At 46.5% G+C, this 19,553-nt stretch overlaps 2 protein-coding genes across 5 annotated transcripts in view; both read left to right on the top strand.

The window, feature by feature from the left end:
• DDC (dopa decarboxylase) overlaps positions 1 to 5,230 on the top strand; it is a 76,590-nt gene extending 71,360 nt beyond the window's left edge. Inside the window, exons 15-16 of the mRNA XM_032642890.1 lie at positions 2,046 to 2,253; positions 4,840 to 5,230. Coding sequence (XP_032498781.1) covers positions 2,046 to 2,253; positions 4,840 to 4,853 — 222 coding nt within the window. The 3' untranslated portion in view covers positions 4,854 to 5,230. The remainder of the gene's footprint in view (positions 1 to 2,045; positions 2,254 to 4,839) is intronic.
• Positions 5,231 to 12,164: 6,934 nt separating this feature from the next.
• FIGNL1 (fidgetin like 1) lies at positions 12,165 to 19,321 on the top strand. Of its 4 annotated transcripts, none has more exons than XM_032643732.1 (3): positions 12,784 to 12,836; positions 14,648 to 14,727; positions 15,733 to 19,321. In XM_032643732.1, exon 3 carries the CDS (start codon positions 15,743 to 15,745, stop codon positions 17,774 to 17,776), a length of 2,034 nt encoding a protein of 677 aa, XP_032499623.1. In that variant the 5' UTR covers positions 12,784 to 12,836; positions 14,648 to 14,727; positions 15,733 to 15,742; the 3' UTR covers positions 17,777 to 19,321. The 4 variants fall into 4 exon arrangements, with proteins under 4 accessions (XP_032499627.1, XP_032499625.1, XP_032499623.1 ...); XM_032643735.1 differs by having other exon boundaries at positions 12,793 to 12,836; positions 14,648 to 14,683; XM_032643736.1 differs by lacking the exons at positions 12,784 to 12,836; positions 14,648 to 14,727 and adding an exon at positions 12,165 to 12,188.
• Positions 19,322 to 19,553: the final 232 nt, after the last annotated feature.

Consider the following 19,553-nt stretch of genomic DNA (forward strand, 5'->3'; position numbering starts at 1 on the left):
CCCGTTTCCTGTCCCTATGCATCTGTCTGCTCTGGACAGTCATATCCACGGGATCGTCAATATGCTGCCTTTTGTGAATGGCTTATTTCACTGAGCGAAATGTTGTCAAAGTCAAGACTTTCATTTTCTCCTGCTCATTTACAAGGGCACTGAAGGCACCTGTGTGCCCTTCCCACTCTTTTCCTGGACAGCATGGTGTGCCCTCCCGCTCAGGGGCTTTCCAGAAAGCGAAATATGTCTTTTGTGAAACTTGTTCCTTCCATTCCACGAATCCAGTTTTCTTCTCAGGGAGGAAGTTATCCAGGCGTCGTGGCTCACCATTCTGTCCCCCACATCTGCTATCTCGTTATTCTATTCTTTGCCCCGTGGCTGCCCATTCTGGATGTCAAGTCCTCTCCATCATCCGTGGCTCAACGTATGCGTGGTCTTTATCTGACCTGAAGTGGATAAGCTGTTGCCATGGCATCAATTTCCTCCCCTCCCCCATCTCAGCCAGCCTCCCTGATCCCACTCTGCACCTGCTCAGTCCGTCTTTGCCGTTACTTCTGTTGTTACATCTCAGACGGATTTCTCTGCTGGGTTCTTTGCCTCTAGCTCGTAGAAAATATGTCTTGTCCAATCCATTAGAAAATGGCGAGGGAATTTTCCCCAAGTGACTCGCTTCTACTTCCTACATACGTAATTTTCAGGTGTTTGCTCTCCTGTGAAGTCTTCCTGGTGAAATTCCATCCTTTCGTATCACCTTCTCATCCTCATCCTCGAGCAGGTCCGGCTCTGTCTGGACCCGGTGCATGTCAGCAGTTTCTGAGTGGCCTTTGGCTCATGCACTGTCCACGGGGCATCAGCTGGAGTCCCGTGCAGGCCATCAGCCAGCGGCCTGGAGGCCCTGCACGGACACGAGGCCGGTGTCTGGCATCCGGGCGAGCAGGACGCTTCCCTTCCCACCATCCTCCCTGCCCTTGAGATGAAGCAAGAACAGGAACAGTGTAACCCACTGAGGGTCACATGACCCAGGACTCGGCCCCACTTCCAGGCCCTTCTGCAGCAACTATAAGGCGCGTGGGGGTGGAGTCACTGCCTGGGAACAGAATGGAGACCGAGAGGGCTGCGGGCAGCTGTGAGGAACAACGGGACTGACCAGGCAGGAGAGGGACGGCTCCCAGGTCTGTGTGACACACGCCTCCCATCTGGTCCAGTTAGTGTGAGGCGTGGGCCCCCCGTCTCCCTGCCCAAGGCTGCTGGGCTGCTCCTTTCCAGAGGGAGGTCCACCAGTGGTCCCTTGGGCCATAGTTCATGGACAGTTTTCCCAGATCCTATCAAGCAGTTGGCTATTACGCTTCATTTTCTGTACAGGTAAGTCCCCTACATAGGAACAAGTTCTGTTCAGAGAGCACATTCGTAAGTCCAATTTGACCGTAAGTCCAACAAAGTTAGCCTAGGTACCCAACTAACACAGCTGGCTGTATACCACTGCTCTTAGGCTTGCTTGCAGACATCCTGGGCTTGAAATGAAGATACTGTACACTGGACAGTCCTGTACAGTAAGGTACACAGAAGCACCACCACTTGTAGAGGATGCACGCACGTGACGATGTACGCGAGACACGTGAACTAACTTACGTGATTGGACGTGCACGTTTGCATCTTTGAAAGTTCGTACGTAGGGGACTTACTATATTGTTGAGGGTTCTTCTGAAGCTTTCTCTTCACTGGTGCCGTTAAACACTTCTGCTCTTTAAGCTCATGAATTTGTAGATAACATGTCTAGGAATCTTCATTTTTTCCTCAAAAACCTGGATCACGGAAGGCTCACCTTTTGACAGCACGCTAGAACATGAAGACGTTGTCTTGTGGGAGGGCTGCCGTCTTTCAGGGCCACGTAATGATCGCTTAGTTGAATTTTCTACCATTGCAGATGAAAGGCCGGTGGTGAGGTGACTCCCTCACTGATCCGGGGCTGTGTCACCCAACGCGGGCCTCACTTGGTGGTGAGTGTTCGGGTCCCCACAGATCTGAGCACTGCCCCTCTCTCTCAATCCCTGCAGGGCTCCAACAAACTGAACGAAGCTCTTCTGGAAAGAATAAACAGTGCCAAGAAAATCCACTTGGTTCCCTGTCACCTGAGAGACCAGTTCGTGCTGCGTTTTGCTATCTGCTCACGTACGGTGGAGTCGGCCCACGTGCAGCTGGCCTGGGAGCACATCCGAGGGCTGGCGACCGACCTGCTGGGAGCACAGAAGGAGGAAAAGACGGGTAAGCCATGCTGGGGGGCGGCCAGATTTCCTCCACCATATAAAGAGGGGGCTAAACCCAGGCCCTATTGGGACTTCCCCGGTGCTCCAGCGGTTAGGACTCCACACTTCCGATTCAGTGGGCATGGGTTCGATCCCTGGTTGGGGGAACTAAGATCCCACATGCCGCGCAGTGCGGCCAAAAACTAAATAAAATAAAATAAAATACTCTGCATTAAAAAAGAAAAAACAACAGCCAGGCCCTGTCTGGTCCGGAGAAGTGGAAGGAACACAGCCTGTGGTGAATCTTTAGTAACTCTGATGGATTTCTGCTTTGTATTCTTTTATTTGAGACCGTCAGTCACATATGCCTGTGATTTCCCCTCAGCTTTCTTCAGTTTGCATTGAGGTAACTTACGATCACAGCAAGCTTATACATTAAACTGGCAAACGGTAGATAACTGAAAATGAGTGAAAACATTCAAAAAGGAATTTGACATGACTGCTGGCTTGCTGTCAGGAAGGACCAAATTCATCATGGTTCAGAGAAAGGAAATGTCTAGAATACTGGGCATCAGTTACAGGAACCCTGAAGACAGCGGGCAGGCGACTTCTAAGGAAAATATCTGCGCAAAGGCAGTGTTGGCAACGGGTTGGAACGATGTCTATTGAACCATAAGAGACTTCGGAGCCTCGGCATTAAGCTATTCTAGGAATCATTCCACTAGAGTTTGTCCACCGTCTTGCTTTCTGTCTTTTTGCCGTTCGCCCCACTTGGAGGAGGCAGGTGGTGGGAGCTTCTGCTTCTCTTTCTCTCTCTTCCTGCTCACTGCCCATCTGTCGTCACCCACGGGGGATGCAGAACTTCAGTGTGTGATGGGATTAGTCTACTGACTGCATACAACTTGATCTTCTGGGCTCTTAATTTTAACTGAGATACTACAATGCTCAAAAAAATCAAAAGCTAAATACTGTTACATTTATGTGAGAGGTCCATCCAGGCTTCTGACCTGTGAGGTCAGAGACCCACCTCCTCTGTCAGGACATGTCCTGAAACACCAGGTCCTCCTCCTGGCTCGGCAGAGCCCTTTCCTAAAGGTTGGATGCTCGTAAGCTGAGGGGCCACCCTTCCCAGAGCAATGCCACAGTTATAGCTTGAGCATCTCTGAAAGGTGTTGGGGAGAGGCCCATAGTTCCAGATTATTCCACTCCTCTGCAATAAGCATGAGTGTGTGTGGTGGGTGTGTGTGTGCGGGGGGAGGGGAATAAGATATATTCAAAACAAAATTGCATCAGGCAAATGCTGCAGAGGAACATTTCTGCAGCCCTATGTTTGTGTATCTCATCATATCTTACTCCCATATGCCCCAAACAACACAGAAAGAGACTGTAGCTCAGAAAAATGATCAGAAACAGAGGCACGTTTCCAACAGAAGTCACAATTACTGTGGAGTCATTATACTTGCTGTGAATTGCAAAGCTAAAAACGAAAGGATTTAATTTTTTAAAAATGTAGGATACGATAGTAAATCACCATGCATGTATGTTGTTTTGGTCAGATTAATTAGAGTGATGAAAATCTTAATACCTTGGTTTTACCTGTGCTTATGTAAGGCTATATCAAATCCAGTGGTCACAGTTCTGAGAGAAAGAAGGAACTATTTCTATTTGACAAAAGGTAGGAAATTGGACCAAGATTCTAGTTGACATTAATAAAATGTATCTTGGAGAAGCCAGATTGGCAATAAAAACTCATTTCTTCCAGAAGAAAGAGTTCTTCCAAACTCTTTTCCATTGTACTGTTGGAGAAAGGGTATACTCCTTCTCTGTGTTCAAATGAGGAGTATACAAAGTTCTAATTTTTACATTTTGTGTGTGTGTGTGTGTGTGCAATTACACTATTTTATTTAGTATTTTAAAATTAGGTGTTATTTGCTTCATTGTTAAAGGTACACGCTCGGAGAAAACGAAAAAGACGATAATGAGTATTTTGGCCAAGTTTACCCACAGTAGCCTGACTCAATCCACCAGTCAGTTGAATCCTTTAAAAATCACTTTTTAATGTGATATATAACCTATTATATATATATTACTTTATTACAGCATGATCAAACTAATCTATTCAATCATTTAGCCAACAAGCATCCGTTCTGCCAGGAACTGTGCAAAATCTGGGGGAAATAAAGATGAATAAGAGTCTGATGGAGATGGAGATGGTCGCAGTAACCACTGCTACAGCTTTGATGAATGCAGTGACAAACGCTTCCTCTCCACATCCTCTGGACACAGTCTAAGCTGTCCTCTCATTTAGCAGCCTGTCCTCTTCTAGCAGTACATTATACAGTGCCTAAAAGAGACATAAGCACGCATTAAGAGCTCAGTAAACAATTAAAAGTATTTAACTTAATTTTCGTTTTATTTTGTGTTATGTAAAGTGCTAAGTCTTCCAAATGTTTATTGCATGAAATCAGTGTTGTACTGGTAAAAGCCTCTCCCGGGGGAAGAGAGCCTGATTTACTGTTTGCTGATCTCAGTGGCAGAAATGATGTTTGCATTTTTTTGAATACAGCCATATATTCATGTTCTTTTTTTCTTTTTTTCCCTGTAGAGATCAAAACCTGAAGTGATCTGAATACTGGAATGAGAGGAAAAGATGTATCATCCCAGCTCCATGGAACCAAGTCTGAATGTGGCCCATGCTTCTTTCTCCAGAGTTATCCAGAAAGAACCTCGTGATTACACCCGTTCAGCCTCTCATCAATGAAGACGTATTTGCTATAAGTTAACCCCAGTGGATATAGCTTTTATTCATTATTTGGCTGTGACTTTGTTGGTTATAGAATCATCAGTTTCTGTGCCCCTGAAGTTGTCAGTGGTGGTCAAGGCTTATTGAAATAGTTTCCGGGGCGATCTATAGTTATGGGACTTGAGATCATATCCATGGTCTTTAAATTGTTCTGTCATGTGACTTAATGCTTAATAAACAACGTGAAGTGTAACGGTAATTGTGTCTGGTAAGCTTCCTGTTCTACATTGTAGCAAATTGAGCGGCATTCTTGGATATTTTTAAACGGTATTCATTTAGTCAGCAAATGTTTATGGAGTGCCTAGTATATGTCAGGCACTCCTCTTGATGCAGTAAAAACACACAACTTTTATTTGGAGATGACTCCAACTTCTAAAGAAATGAATTCAGAACCAAGACATAGCCGGAGACCAAGTTCTGCTGGTGTGATGGGAAAGGCTTCTGGAGCCTTGGTTTCTTCATCTGATCAGTCCACCTGCCCTGTGGTATCATCACTAATAAACACCTGAAGATGCTCTTTACACACAAATACCAAGAAAATGCAGTTTTTAATCCAAATAACCAATCTTTATTTGAAATCATTTTTGTTCTTAGAAACGTGTATTTTAATCCCAAGACTAGTTCTTGTCATTTGGGAACTATAGAATTATCAAAAACACTCTCAGAATGCGTCCTTGGATTATTAATATGGATATGTGAATTTCAAAGACCTCTGTTATCTCTGTGACGTAATGTACATCTGTGTTTTTCGGAAATCTGGAAATATGTCAGATGCCACGTGGTCCCCATCTCATTTGGTCAGGTGGTTTGTTCTCTACCCATCAGTGGAGCAGACCTGACCTCCAGCACGGTGCGGGGATGTGGGACGGGCCACTGGGACCCACTGGGGCCACCACATTAGGAGCTGTAGGAGGCCGAGTGATCAGGCCACTGCGTCGGGGCTGAGGTGCCTGCATTTTACAGAGTTGAGATTGCTGCAGGGCCCCCAGATGGGGCCACAGAGTCACCCATGCGGCCCTCAGCCTTTTGGGGGCAGCTCCACCCAGCCCATCCACAAATGCACTTTGTGATGACTGAGATTTAGTTCGAGGCAGGAGACCAGGAGGCAGATGACAGTAGGTTTGCTGCTGGGAGATGTGCACAGACAGGGGGCAGGAAGCTAGTTGAATGATGAAGAGCCCCCCTCTGAACGGGCTGGATTACTTCGTCGGGGATTCTCAGACATCAGCTCAGGTGTAGATCCAGCAGGGATAGAAGCTTGCCCGACTTCTGGCTCATTTCTAGGTAATTCATGACAATTCACCCCACCTCCAGACCTCTCTAGGCATCTCCATAACATAGCGATCAGACCCCAAACCACCCAGCCTAGAAACAGGAGGACATACTTCCCCCCAGTTTATTTAACACACATCCTCCTGCCATGTGCTCTATGCCAGGCACCGTTGTAAATATTTGTAATATTAACTTATTTAATACTTATCTTAAGGTCCTCAACTATTATTCCCATTTTATAGATGAGGAAACTGAGACATCAAGAGGTCTAGTGACTTGTCCGCATGAGGACTGGAGTGCGGCACCCTTCCCCATCCCCCTCTGCTGTCAAGTGTGCTGTCTGCTCCCTGGGATGAGCCTTTTCTCAGGATAACTGGCAGTGAGGACATTCACTTCCTTCTGGGAGAAGCTCGCCTTCACCTCCCAGGGTAGAGTCCTGGACCCTGACCCTAACCAGACAATCTCCAAATAGCCCAATGGGGGGAAGTGTTTGAAGGTCTGGATTACACAGCCTAATCCATCTGTACAGCATCTTCATCTAAACCTATATTCAATCTAGTGTCACTGTGTAGCACACAGACCACCACTGGTACTGGAATCAGATAGCATCTCCCGATAACAGGCACTTCCAGTTAGTGCTGGGAAAATCCCAGATCAATCTGGACACAACTAACCTCTTGATACCAAGAAAACAGTTTTTACTTATGACACTTCTGACACCAAATGAAAGGGTTTTGCCTCCTGGCACCAAAAACATGGAGTCTTTTCTAACATCACTTCTCCATCTGTCTGACAGCACCTGCCTGGAGTGAGTGTCGTACTGCACAGGTTAAAGTCTTGGTCCCACAAGACACTCTCACCTCACCACAAGCCCGGGACCCCCTGTACTCCTGACTGACCCGCTATAGACTGGGGGTTCCCATCATGCCCTCATCAGGGTCTACAATTGGCCAGAACAGATCACAGAACTCAGGAGGTCACTTTGCTTACGTTTACCAGTTTATTATGAAGGATACAACTCAGGAACAGCCAGAGAGAAGAGAGCCATAGGGCAGGGCAGGGGGAGGGGGTGCGGAGCTCCCATGCCCTCCCAGAGGGCACACTCTCCAAGCAGCCTGATGTGCTCACCAACCTGTGCTCCAAACCGTGTCGATTAGGCATGTTTATAGGGGTTCCAGTAAATCACTGGTTGATTAAATCATTGGCCATTGTGATTCAGTCTCTGGCCCCTCTCCCCTGCTCCGAGGTTGGGGCTGGGATGGGGCTAAATGTTCCAACCCTCTCACCATGGTGACCGCCTCCATCCTTACCCTCTCTAGGGACCTGCCAAGAGTAGCCTCCTTAGAACAAAAGAGGTTCCTGTTACCCACAGATCCCAAGGGATTTAGGAGCTCTGTGTCAGGAACCGGGACACAGACCAAATACATAGTTCTTAGAATATCAGACCTAAGGGATCTCCTGGAATCACATGCCTCCTCCCTGATGTGCAGCAAACAGCCAAACTTCCTGAAACCAGAGACTGACATGCGGCTGACTCCATGCCAGTCACAAGAGGAATCTGTAGAACAGCCAGATAAAACGGGGAAGCAGGAATATTACTCAGCCGTAAAAAGGAATGAAATAATGCCATTTGCTGCAACATGGATGGACCTAGAGATCACCATACCGAGTGAAGTAAGTCAGACAGAAAAAGACAAACATAGTATGATATCACTTATGTGTGGAATCTAGAAAGATGATACAAATGGACTTATTTACAAAACAGAAACAGACTCACAGACTTCCAAAACAAACTTGTGGTTAACAAAGGGTAAAAGTGGGGGTGGGGGGAGGATAAATTACGAGTTTGGGATTAACACACACCCACTACTATAGATAAAGTAGATAACCCACAAGCACCAATGGTATAGCACAGGGAACTCTATTCAATACTCTGTAATAACCTATATGGGAAAAGAATCTGAAAAAGAATATAACTTAACATAACTGAATCACTGTGTTGTAGACCTGAAAGTAACACAACATTGTACATCAACTATACCCCAATATAAAATACGAATTCAATTAAAAAATAATAAATTTTAAAAAGGAGAGGCAGTTTGTCACTGGGTGGCCCCCTGATCGTCGCAGGGGAAACAGAGGAAGACCCCAGAGGAAGCGGGTATCAATCGACTTCACACCTGTGCCCCTTAACCTGGGAGTCCAACAGACTCAGCAAATCAGCAACAAATATTGCTGACCTTTTCTTCAGAAAGCCTGTTTTTGAGGAAAGGAATGGAAATTGCCTGTTGACTTTTTGAGCTAAGGATTGTTTTCTTGCTTCTCTGAATCATGTAAATCCCTAAATATCAAATCTTTTTTTGCTTTTTTTTTTTTTTACTGAATTTGATATTGAAGTCTATTTCTTCAGTATCTCTGTGTCATTTGCCATCACCTATACTTGTAATAAGTAATAGAAAAAATTAATAAGAAAGCAGTGAGAGTAATTTGCTTGCATAAACTGGATAAATTTGGAACTACCACTTCAGAGAAAGTTGAGTGTGATACAGGCAGAGATGCAAATTGGATGGATCCCAAAACGTCCAGAAGGTTGAAGTCAAATCCAGACCCCGCCATGGGTAAGTGATGGCAATATCCCCGGGTGTCACAGAGGAACCAAGTCACATGAGGAGGGTGAAAATGCAGGATGTCTACTGGGAAAGACACAGAGAGGGCTTACTTGGTAGCTGTCTTCAAATTTTACACTCACTCTGACTTGAAGGGACTTTGTTCCTCCAAAGAGCAAGTGGTACAGAGGGAGACAGATTTTTCCAGCATGGAAATCAGCCAGTCGTCAAACAGAATGTGTTTTCTTACAGGGCAGTAAATTCTCCACCACTGTGAGTGTTCCTTGGTGACAGCAAAGTCAATGGTTGAGAAATGGTGCAGGAAACATCTCCAAGGGACTGAAACCTACGGTACATGACCATTAAGCTCTCTTCTGTAGCTGAGATTCCAACAGTCTATGAAAATAAGAGAATCTGGCTAAATTACAAAGCAGAAACACCACCATCAGCATAGGTTATTTTTCAGTGACGAGCTCTAATCTGGGCAACCCGTGTTGAGCAAAGGGCTCGCCCTGCGATAACAACGCCTGACACTTGGGTGGTATTTCCGGGGCCCAGGCTCTGGTCTGAATGCCCTTCAGATGTCAAGTCCATTTATCCTCCCAGCGGCCCTTGGAATTAGATCATGAGTAGTGGAGCCAGGATTTGAACTCTGGAAAGCTGACTCCACCACCCCTCTGCCATAGCAGTACATTGTGTTCGTTTCCTAGGGCTGCTAAAAGGAACAGAAATTTACTCTCTCAGAGTTCTGGAAGCCAGGATCCGGAAGTGAAGGTGTCAGCTGGGCCATGCTCCCTCCAATGCCTCCAGGGAGGATCCCTCTTTTCCTGTTCCAGCCTCTGGCACCCCAGATGTTGCCTGACTTGTGGCTGCATAATTTCCACCTCTGCCTCTGTTTTCACTTGGTTGTCTTCTCTGTGTCTCTACTCTTCTTCTTTATAAAAACATCAGTCACGCTGGATTAGAGTTCATCTCAATCCCGTATAACCTCGTGTTAACTCGATTATATCTGTACAGACCCTGTTTCCAAGCAAGGTGACATTTACAGGTACTGGAGGGTAGGACGTGGACATGTCTTTTGGGGGGATGCGATGCAACTCACAACATATGGTATCAAACCGGAAGCACCAGAAGTACGGACTCAGGTTGGCAGTGACGCTCTGGAGGAAAACAACGGAAGCAGATGGTTCCTTCCCGGCTCTGCCCGCCCCATTTCAGGGGATGCCCATCTCCCCACTCACCAGCTCTGTTTATGATGGTGATGCCGGGGAGCCCATCAGAGCCCTCGCGGGTCATTCAGTGCAGTCAGGGAAAACCTTTTGCTGGCATTGCACATCTCAGTCACTCCAGGTCCACACACCCCTTGCTCCTCCGATGGAGGCAGGAACCCATCACCTCGGTCCTCCATCCTCATTCTGCCTTCTTCCTTAACGCTGGACATCAGTCAGAGTCTAGCCACACTCAGGAGTCCCACCAAGAAGGAATTTACTCTTGTCCTGTCTGCTTCCACATCCCCTCTACCCGATCCACCTCCTGGGACCTACAAACACACCTCTTTTAAAATTAGTGACTCTCCTTGTACACGGGGATGCACATTATTTAGGGCCATAGTCTCCCTCCACTCAAAAACAAATGAGATCACTGAAGTGTGCATTGGCATTTGTTGGAGACCATGTTTATAATATTCATGAATATGGAAATGAGCAGCCAGCTCCCAGAATCCCTTGCGCCAAGAACTGGCGCTCTGTTTGCTGTAAGTGAAAACTTCTTCCCTTGCAGGTTCAAAAATTTCTCCCCAGAAGAAAACAGAACAAAACAACCTATGGTCTCAGAAGGAAAGTTTAAGACCTGCATAGCTCAAGTGCTAAACTCCTACAAATTATGCTAAAGTATTATAACATTATTCTAAAATATCCCGTTTGTAAAAGAAGAAAACGTCTTGCTATGGCTTAAGGGTTTGGATCCCCCAAATAGCATTAATAGTAGCAATAAATATAGCATCACAGCTTCTGTTGAATGTCTGCAATGTGCCAGCTCCTGCTTTGATAATTTAATCATTAGATCTCATATTAATCATAACTCTTACGATAGCATCCTGAGTTAGAGATGCTTATTCCTGTTTTATAGATGAGGAGGAGGTTGATGTTCAGAGAGGGTACGGAATTGAGTTAGATTTTGCCAGCTACGCAGGAAGAAAAAACTGCCGGATTGGGAAATGCTTTTCTATCAAACACACAAAAGTAAAGTGGCAACGCTAGTGTCACTTGTTGGAAAAATTTTAATACCGGCAACAATAAATGTACTTCAGTACGTGAACAGTACTGTTAGGAGGATAAGACGGTGGTCTACATGAATTCTCCAAAATGCTATCACTTAAATTTTGGTGATAAAAAAACCAAACATTGCTAATTACCCAGATTATTTATATGGTGATTTCTAAACATACAAGTAAAAAAAAAATAGCTAGTGGGCTTCCCTGGTGGCGCAGTGGTTTAAGAGTCCGCCTGCCGATGCAGGGGACACGGGTTCGTGCCCCGGTCCGGGAAGATCCCATATGCTGCGGAGAGGCTGGGCCCGTGAGCCATGGCCGCTGAGCCTGCGCGTCCGAAGCCTGTGCTCCACAACGGGAGAGGCCACAACAGTGAGAGGCCCGCGTACCGCAATAAATAAATAAATAAATAAAAATAGCTAGCAAGCATACAACTGAACTGGTCTTGAGATAATAATGGTTTTCATTTTCTTTTATTTTTATTCTGGGTAATTATAATAATTAGCAAATTAGTTAATAAATTATGAAGAATTAGAATAAAAAAGTCTTTTATTACTATCTAAGCCAAGAGATGAATTGTAAGCTGTCATTTTCCCTTGTCTATTTTTAAAAAGGTATTGTCCAATCATTCCCTTTTGTTTAGTTTGTGCCCATTTTTTAAAATCTTAAAAGAAAGGTCTTAAATGTTTTGCCTCACACTTCTTAGGTCTTGCATTTCAATGTCATGTGCTGTTAATTGCTCCTGTACAGTCATTTTCTCCATGCCCGGTGCCACTCACTTTCCGGGGAAGGGGTACCCACAGGACCCGGGAGCCAAGGAGAGGAGAAGGCACTGGGGCTTTCCGAGGAATGGCTCCTCCTTTTCCCAGGGGAAAGGTTCTTCCCCAGTCCGGCCCCTCCTTCTCGCTTTAAACAGGGTTGTGTGAGCTGGTTCCCTGGGTTGTTGGGGGAGCCCTTGGGACACGGAGGCGACCAGCCGGGGAGGAAGACGGCAGGGTGACAAGGTGGGAAGACCTTCGGGACCCCCTCAGGTTACGCCATCAAACCTCCACATTTCCCAGGTGACGGTGACACAAACGACCCGTAGGCCGCTGTGAGGGCTATTCCGTTCCTCGTCCTGCCACAGGACAGAGTCCGCTGGAAGAAGGGCGCGCTTCCCGGTCTTCCAGGACCGTGTCCCCAGGGCAGCAGGGAGGAAAGGGACGCTCCGGCACCGAGATGCAGATTCCAATCCCCCGATTTGGTCTAAAAATGTGTGTGGGGGAGGAGCCCCTCCCGAGGGGCAAGCGCGCACCTACGTACGCGCCTGTAGGGGCGCTCGGCCGCGGAGCCTCGAGGGCGTGCCTGGGGCGTGCCTGGCGGGGGGACGAGCCTGGTGGGGGACGAGCCTGCGGGGGACGAGCCTGGGGCTCGGACCCCTCCCGGGGGAGCAGCGCTGCCCCGCCCCGGCGCCCCGCCCACCGTGCGCTCGCGCCCCGCCCACCTTGCGCTCGCGCCCCGCCCACCGTGCGTTCACGTCCCGCCGCGCTCCCCCGCCCCGCCGCACGCCCACGCTCGTACAGACGTATGAAGGCACGCACGTACGCACAGCGGGGCCGAGCCGGCAGCAGCGCGCAGGCGCACGCGGTCCGCGCGCTTTTCGGAAGCCGCAGGTTGGTGGGCAGTGGCGGGCTCTGGGGGGGCTTGGTGGGGGCGGCGGGCGGGTGTTTGCAGGGGGGCGGCGAGGGGGGCTGAGGCCCGGGAGGGGCGCGGGACCGGAGGGCTGAGGGGCTTCGCTGGCGGGCGAACGGGCAGACCGGCCCGGGAATGTGTTCTCGCGGCGGGCGCGCTCCCGGCGGCGTCGGGTTCGGAGGCGGCCTGTGGGGAGGGGCGTCCCGGCGGGCGGGCGCCGCGTTCGCGGAGGCTCCGCGAGGGGCTGCCGGGCGAGCCCTGGGCCGGGAGCGAGGCCTGAGGGGAGGGGCTGCGCCCGGGGTTCCGGCCGGCGGGCGGTGGGCCGTCCCGCCCCGTGAGCTCCGCAGGGTCCCCAGCCCTGTCAGCGCGGTGACTGCTGTCCCCGGGGGCGCCCCGCTCCGGGTGCGGGGAGACAGTCGGTGTGGCGGGGAGCATGTACTGTCTGGACGAACGCCACGTCCTACAACAGGCAGGGAAAACCCCAGAAGATGGGCATGCAGCTCGTGCATCGCTGCCGCCGAGTAACTTTAGTGATACAGACCTAGGAAGTGGTACTCGGGACCCGGCAGTGCCGCTGACGGGCGTGGCCAACACGTCCTTGGTTACCTGTGTCCATAGTTTTTGGGTGAATGCGCTGGAAGGACGAAGTAAGACTTGGGAGGTGAATGTTGAGCAAATAGGAGAGGGTGGAAAGGAAGGAGCAGGGTACTTAGGGAACAGTGACTAGAACTCTGTCTGAGTCTTTGTAGGAATCCCAGTTTTGCGGATGATAAAATGGGATGAAGTCGTGGAGAGGAACAGGATGTTCACAGTAACAAGAAAGTTGGTGATAAATGGTTTCCAAGTTACCTCATTTGCAATTTCTCATTTCAGCTGTTGCATAAAAGATTAAAATATGGTAAAATGGAATAGTGGAAAGAGGGATGAATTGTTTGTCAGGAGATGTCAGTTCTAGTTTTGACTTTATGGCTTTAAGCAAATTAGGATCTCACTAGGCCTTAAGTTTATTTTTTCAAAAAGAATTACAAAGATTTATGAACACCTACCTACAATGTGACAGATTCTTTGTAGGGTTTATGGGAGAAACAGCTGTATTAAGCATGGGTCTTGCACCAAAAGAGCTGCTGATTATTAAGCTATATTTATAGGTAATTTGGAAGGTACATTTTAGCGTACACGAGTTCTTGGTTTTTACTTGACTTCAGTACCCTTAGGAAGCTTCATAGTTTTCTTACAAATTTCTCTTCTGGATTGGCAGGTAAATTCTACACATCTGTCACCATGATACATCCATCTGCAGTCCTGTTAAAATCATTTTAACTTAATGTAAGGAGGCTTATAAAAGTAACCTGAGGAAGAAAATCTAAAATAAACCACTTCAGTAACACACTTGTTCTCCTGTTTCATTTATCACGACAGCTTCACTTTTTAATGCTTCTTGTGAAATTGTGAGAGGTTCTGAGGCACCCTGTTTTAAGTGCTCATTTATAAATCCTTGAAAACATTTAGTATATGACTAAATCCTGTTGTTTGTCTGTGATCCATGCTGCAGTGACCTTTGGTGGCAGTATGAGGGGCCTTTATTTGGTGAAGTGTGCACTAAATGCAGTGAAACTGCCCGTGTGCGGGTTTAGGCACCACTGCTCACTGGCTGTGTGACCCCAGCCAAGCTTTTGAACTCTGTCTGCCTCCGTTTCTACATTTGTGCAGTAGAGATCATAATAGTAATGTTTAGGTATTTTCGCGTTCATTATTTGACTTGATTCTCGTAATGACTTCTCTCATTTTACAGATAAAACTGAAGGCCCAGTGATGTGAAGAGGCTTGCGTGAGATCATTCGTCTAATTTTCCTAGGGACGGAGCTTGGCTTGGTTTGTTTTGCTTTGCTTGTCTCTAGATCCCTTGTTCTTCCATGTTGCCTTTCGTTTGCTGATTAATTTTTTTTTAATTTAATTAATTAATTTATTTATGGCTGTGTTGGGTCTTCGTCTCTGTGCGAGGGCTTTCTCTCGTTGCGGCAAATGGGGCCCACTCTTCATCGCGGTGTGCGGGCCTCTCACTATCGTGGCCTCTCTTGTTGCGGAACACAGACTCCAGACGCGCAGGCTCAGTAATTGTGGCTCACGGGCCTAGCTGCTCCGTGGCATGTGGGATCTTCCCAGACCAGGGCTTGAACCCGTGTCCCCTGCATTGGCAGCAGACTCTGAACCACTGCGCCACCAGGGAAACCCTGCTGATTAATTTTAAATCCTCTCCATCTAAACCTTTCCCTAATCACAGGGAAAATTATTATATAACTAAAACAGTTTAACCCATAATAGAGCATTATTATTTTTTTGGCTGCGTTGGGTCTTCGTTGCTGCGCACAGGCTTTCTCTAGTTGCGGCGAGCAGGGGCTACTCTTCGTTGCGGTGCGCGGGCTTCTCATTGTGGTGGCTTCTCTTATTACAGAGCATGGGCTCTAGGTGCACAGGCTTCAGTAGTTGCAGCACCCGGGCTCAGTAGTTGTGGCACGCGGCTCTAGAGCACAGGTTCAGTAGTTGTGGCACACAGGCTTAGTTGCTCCATGGCATGTGGGATCTTCCCGGACCAGGGATTGAACCCGTTTCCCCTGCATTGGCAGGCAGATTCTTAACCACTGCACCACCAGGGAAGTCCCTAGAGCATTTTTAAGTCAAGTCTTTAATCTTTTATATCTTGAATGCCTGAAAGCTATGGTTAACTAGATGTTCCCCTATAAACGGTCTTTCCTTATAAATGAAAAGTCCAGTGTACCTTCCTTCAGATAGGCAGAGATTTTAAAAGTATGTTTAAAGTATTATGTCTTTGTTTCCTTCTGGATACTGAATCTTTTTCATCTTTGTCGTCTGTTATAGAACCTCTAAAATGCAGGTCTCTAGCTCCAGGTCTGTACACTTGAGTGAATGGCAGAAGAATTACTTTGCAATTACGTCTGGCACGTGTCCGTCAGGAGAGAAGGCAGACGCGTACCGAGCACAGATTCTCCGCATTCAGTACGCATGGGCAAACTCTGAGATCTCCCAGGTCTGTGCTGCCAGACTGTTCAGAACATATGCAGAGAAATATTCTGCAGTTATTGATTCTGACAGTGTTGAAACTGGCTTGAATAACTATGCAGAAAACATTTTAACTCTAGCGACATCTCGGCAAACTGACAGTGACAAGTGGAAGTCTGGATTGTCAATAAATAACGTGTTCAGAATGAGTAACGTGCAGGAGATGATGCACGCTGGCAGGAAATCCAGAGACTCTCTGTTGGCACCTGCTGATGAGTCAGTAGTCATCCATAGAGGGGCCGCTGTCTTTGATCTTCCTAAATTTAGTGTTTGTGGTGGTTCTGGGGAGAGTGACCCATTAACTAACTCAGCCCATGGTGCTGATAGGACCAAAGACTTCCCAGAGGGCAGTCCTTCTTTGAAGTGCCCTCAGAATGCCCAGCCACCTCTGGTCACTGACACCACTAAGACGTGTCCTACAGTCTCAGGACCTTTCGGTGAGTCAGCCACTGCAAAATTCCATGCCACACCATTATTTGGAAATGTCAAAAAGGAAAATTACAACCTCCCAAAAGCCAACATAGGACTAAGTGTGTTCTCATCTAATCAGTCTTGTTTTCCTTCTGGCTTTGAAAATCCACGGGAAATGAAAGCTTTTTATGGTTCTGGCACCATTGATGCACTTTCTACTCCAGTAATGAATAAGGCTTTTAGTAAAACAGAAGATAATGGCCAAAGAGAGGAGAGCAGCCTGCCTACTTTTAAAACTGCAAAAGAACAGCTATGGGTAGATCAGCAGAAAAAGTACCACCAGCCCCAGCGTGCATCAGGGTCTTCACATGGTAGTGTCAAAAAGTCTCTGGGAGCTAGTAGATCCCGAGGGATATTTGGAAAGTTTGTTCCCCCTGTACCTAAGCAAGATGGGGGAGGTCAGGGCGGGGGGACACAGTATAAGCCTCATGGCGCGGGAGCTGCAGACCCAGCACATCCCGTGGATGAGCGTCTGAAGAGCTTGGAGCCCAAAATGATTGAACTTATTATGAATGAGATTATGGACCAGGGACCGCCAGTAAATTGGGAAGATATTGCAGGAGTGGAATTTGCCAAAACCACAATAAAGGAGATAGTTGTGTGGCCCATGATGCGGCCAGACATCTTCACTGGCTTACGAGGACCCCCTAAAGGAATTCTGCTCTTTGGTCCTCCTGGGACGGGTAAAACTCTGATTGGCAAGTGCATCGCTAGTCAGTCTGGGGCAACATTCTTTAGTATCTCTGCTTCCTCCTTGACTTCTAAGTGGGTGGGCGAGGGAGAGAAAATGGTCCGTGCATTGTTTGCTGTTGCCCGATGTCAGCAGCCAGCTGTGATATTTATTGATGAAATTGATTCCCTGTTATCTCAGCGGGGAGATGGTGAGCATGAATCTTCTAGAAGGATAAAAACCGAATTTCTAGTTCAGTTGGATGGAGCAGCCACATCTTCTGAAGATCGTATTCTAGTGGTAGGAGCAACCAATCGGCCACAGGAGATTGACGAAGCTGCCCGGAGAAGGTTGGTGAAAAGGCTGTATATTCCCCTCCCAGAGGCTTCAGCCAGGAAACAGATAGTCATTAATCTGATGTCCGAGGAGCACTGCTGCCTCACTGAGGAGGAGGTCGACCTGGTGGTGCAGCACTCTGGTGGGTTCTCGGGGGCTGACATGACGCAGCTCTGCAGGGAGGCGTCTCTGGGTCCTATTCGCAGTTTACAGGCTGCGGACATTGCCACGGTAACGCCGGATCAAGTTCGACCAATAGCTTACAGTGACTTTGAAGATGCCTTCAGAACTGTGCGACCTAGTGTGTCTCCAGAAGATTTAGAGCTTTATGAAAACTGGAACAGGACTTTTGGTTGTGGAAAGTAAATGGGACGCTTGAAATTAAAAGATGGCATTTTTGTAGCCCAGTCTTCCCATTTTTTTTAGCATAGGAGATTGATGACGTGTACATCAAATGTATATTCTGAATTCTGTACCTCAAATAAAATAGAATAACAATAGCTCAACTTTTACAGTTGATTGACTTAGACTATGTTAATATAAGCTCAATTTCCCTTCCAGTCACCACCTGATATGTAAGCCTATTCATGTGAAATGGGAATGTACTTTTTTTGTTTTGTTCCTAAGAGGTCTTTTCAAGATGTATAGGATGAACAGTGAACTCAAATTGAAACTTAAAATCTGAGTTGTATATGAGGATGTATCTGACTTACATGTGTCTTTTATTGAAGAAAGTTTCTTCTGAGGATCACATAATTCTTAGTGTTGGCTAGTATAGTGGTTTGCATTTGAGACCGAGTGTTGCTTAGTGTTGTTTAGTAGATTTAAAATCTCAACCAAAGCTGAAGTGAAAGTGCCAGTTTTTACTTTGCTCTGGCTTGTAACTGCTTATGGTTGTCTTTCCTTCCCAAGACTAATTAATCAGAACATGTTCAGAAATAGCAAAGGGTAATCTAACATCAGAGACAGGTCCACAGAACTGAAAGGGGAAGAATGTTGTGTTTCTCCAGGGGGTGGGTGATGTTTGAAAGTAGTATTTTATTTGGCACTACTTTACAACCTGTAGGGTTGGTCTCTTTCAAAAATAAATGTTTTCAGGTTTTAAAAACGGACTGTTGTTTTCCAAATAGTGCATGTTCTATGTAGAAACATTGGGAAATAGAGGTGAACAAAAGGAAGAAAATAAAAGTCAGTTACCCTACCACTTTGCGGAACACAGTGTTAACATTTCAGCATCACTTCTTCCAGATGTTTTATACAGGAGTGGGGTTGTGCTACGCCTTTTCGTTTGCAGCTGTTTTCTTTAAAGTCCCTCATCATCATCTTCCACATTGACGTACTTCTGCATCTTCCCGTACGTGAGTGCCTGGGCTTCCGTGATATGAGGGGGCCTATAATTTAGTCAGCATTCAGGGCCGTTCCTTAGGTTCACCTTTTGTATATAGTAAATAAAATATGTTAAATGCCTTAGTTATCTTTTTAAAAAACATACATTTCTTGAGTAAAATTCTTGGATTAACAATTTTTAATGCTTTTGGCATGTGTTCTAAATTGTCTTTTGGAACAGTGGTACTTGTGTAGAATTCCTATCTGCACTGAGTCAAAAGTGCCTGTTTACCTGAACCTGGTGGTCATGGACACTGTCCAGCTGCCAATTGGACAGTACACAGGTTTTGCATCCATCCATCCATTCAAAAAATATTTATTAGGTGCCAGGCAGTGTTCCAGGCGCTGAAAGTAGACCAGTGAACAACAGACAAAAGTCCTTGGTCTCATGGAGATTACGTTCAAGTTCTAATGTTTTGAGAACAATTCACCTTAAGAAATGGAATTTGAAACTTTTAGTAGATGAATTTAAGCAATTTATATATTGTTTTAATTTTTACTCTTGGTCTGCTATTTTTATGCTCTTTTAAAAGCTTTATTTCTCCAACTTTTAGTTTTTCCCTTTGAAATATATAATTGTCTTTTATTAGAATTTGGATGTTAAATCTCTTAATCTTTAGTTGTGTCTTTTAAAATCTTAAAGCATTTCACCATATTCATTGCTATCATCTTTACAGATCACTTCCACCCACTTGGATCTTACAGTTACTGTAGTTATTTAGATTTATCATCAATTGCCCGGGAGGGGTTAGTGTTT

The sequence above is a fragment of the Phocoena sinus genome, chromosome 9 (genome assembly GCF_008692025.1).
Source record: "Phocoena sinus isolate mPhoSin1 chromosome 9, mPhoSin1.pri, whole genome shotgun sequence".
Classification (NCBI taxonomy): Eukaryota; Metazoa; Chordata; class Mammalia; order Artiodactyla; family Phocoenidae; genus Phocoena; species Phocoena sinus.

Coding starts and splice junctions, on each gene's coding strand:
- FIGNL1 (XM_032643736.1), top strand. CDS start 15,743: ATGCAGGTCTCTAGCTCCAGGTCTGTACACTTGAGTGAATGGCAGAAG.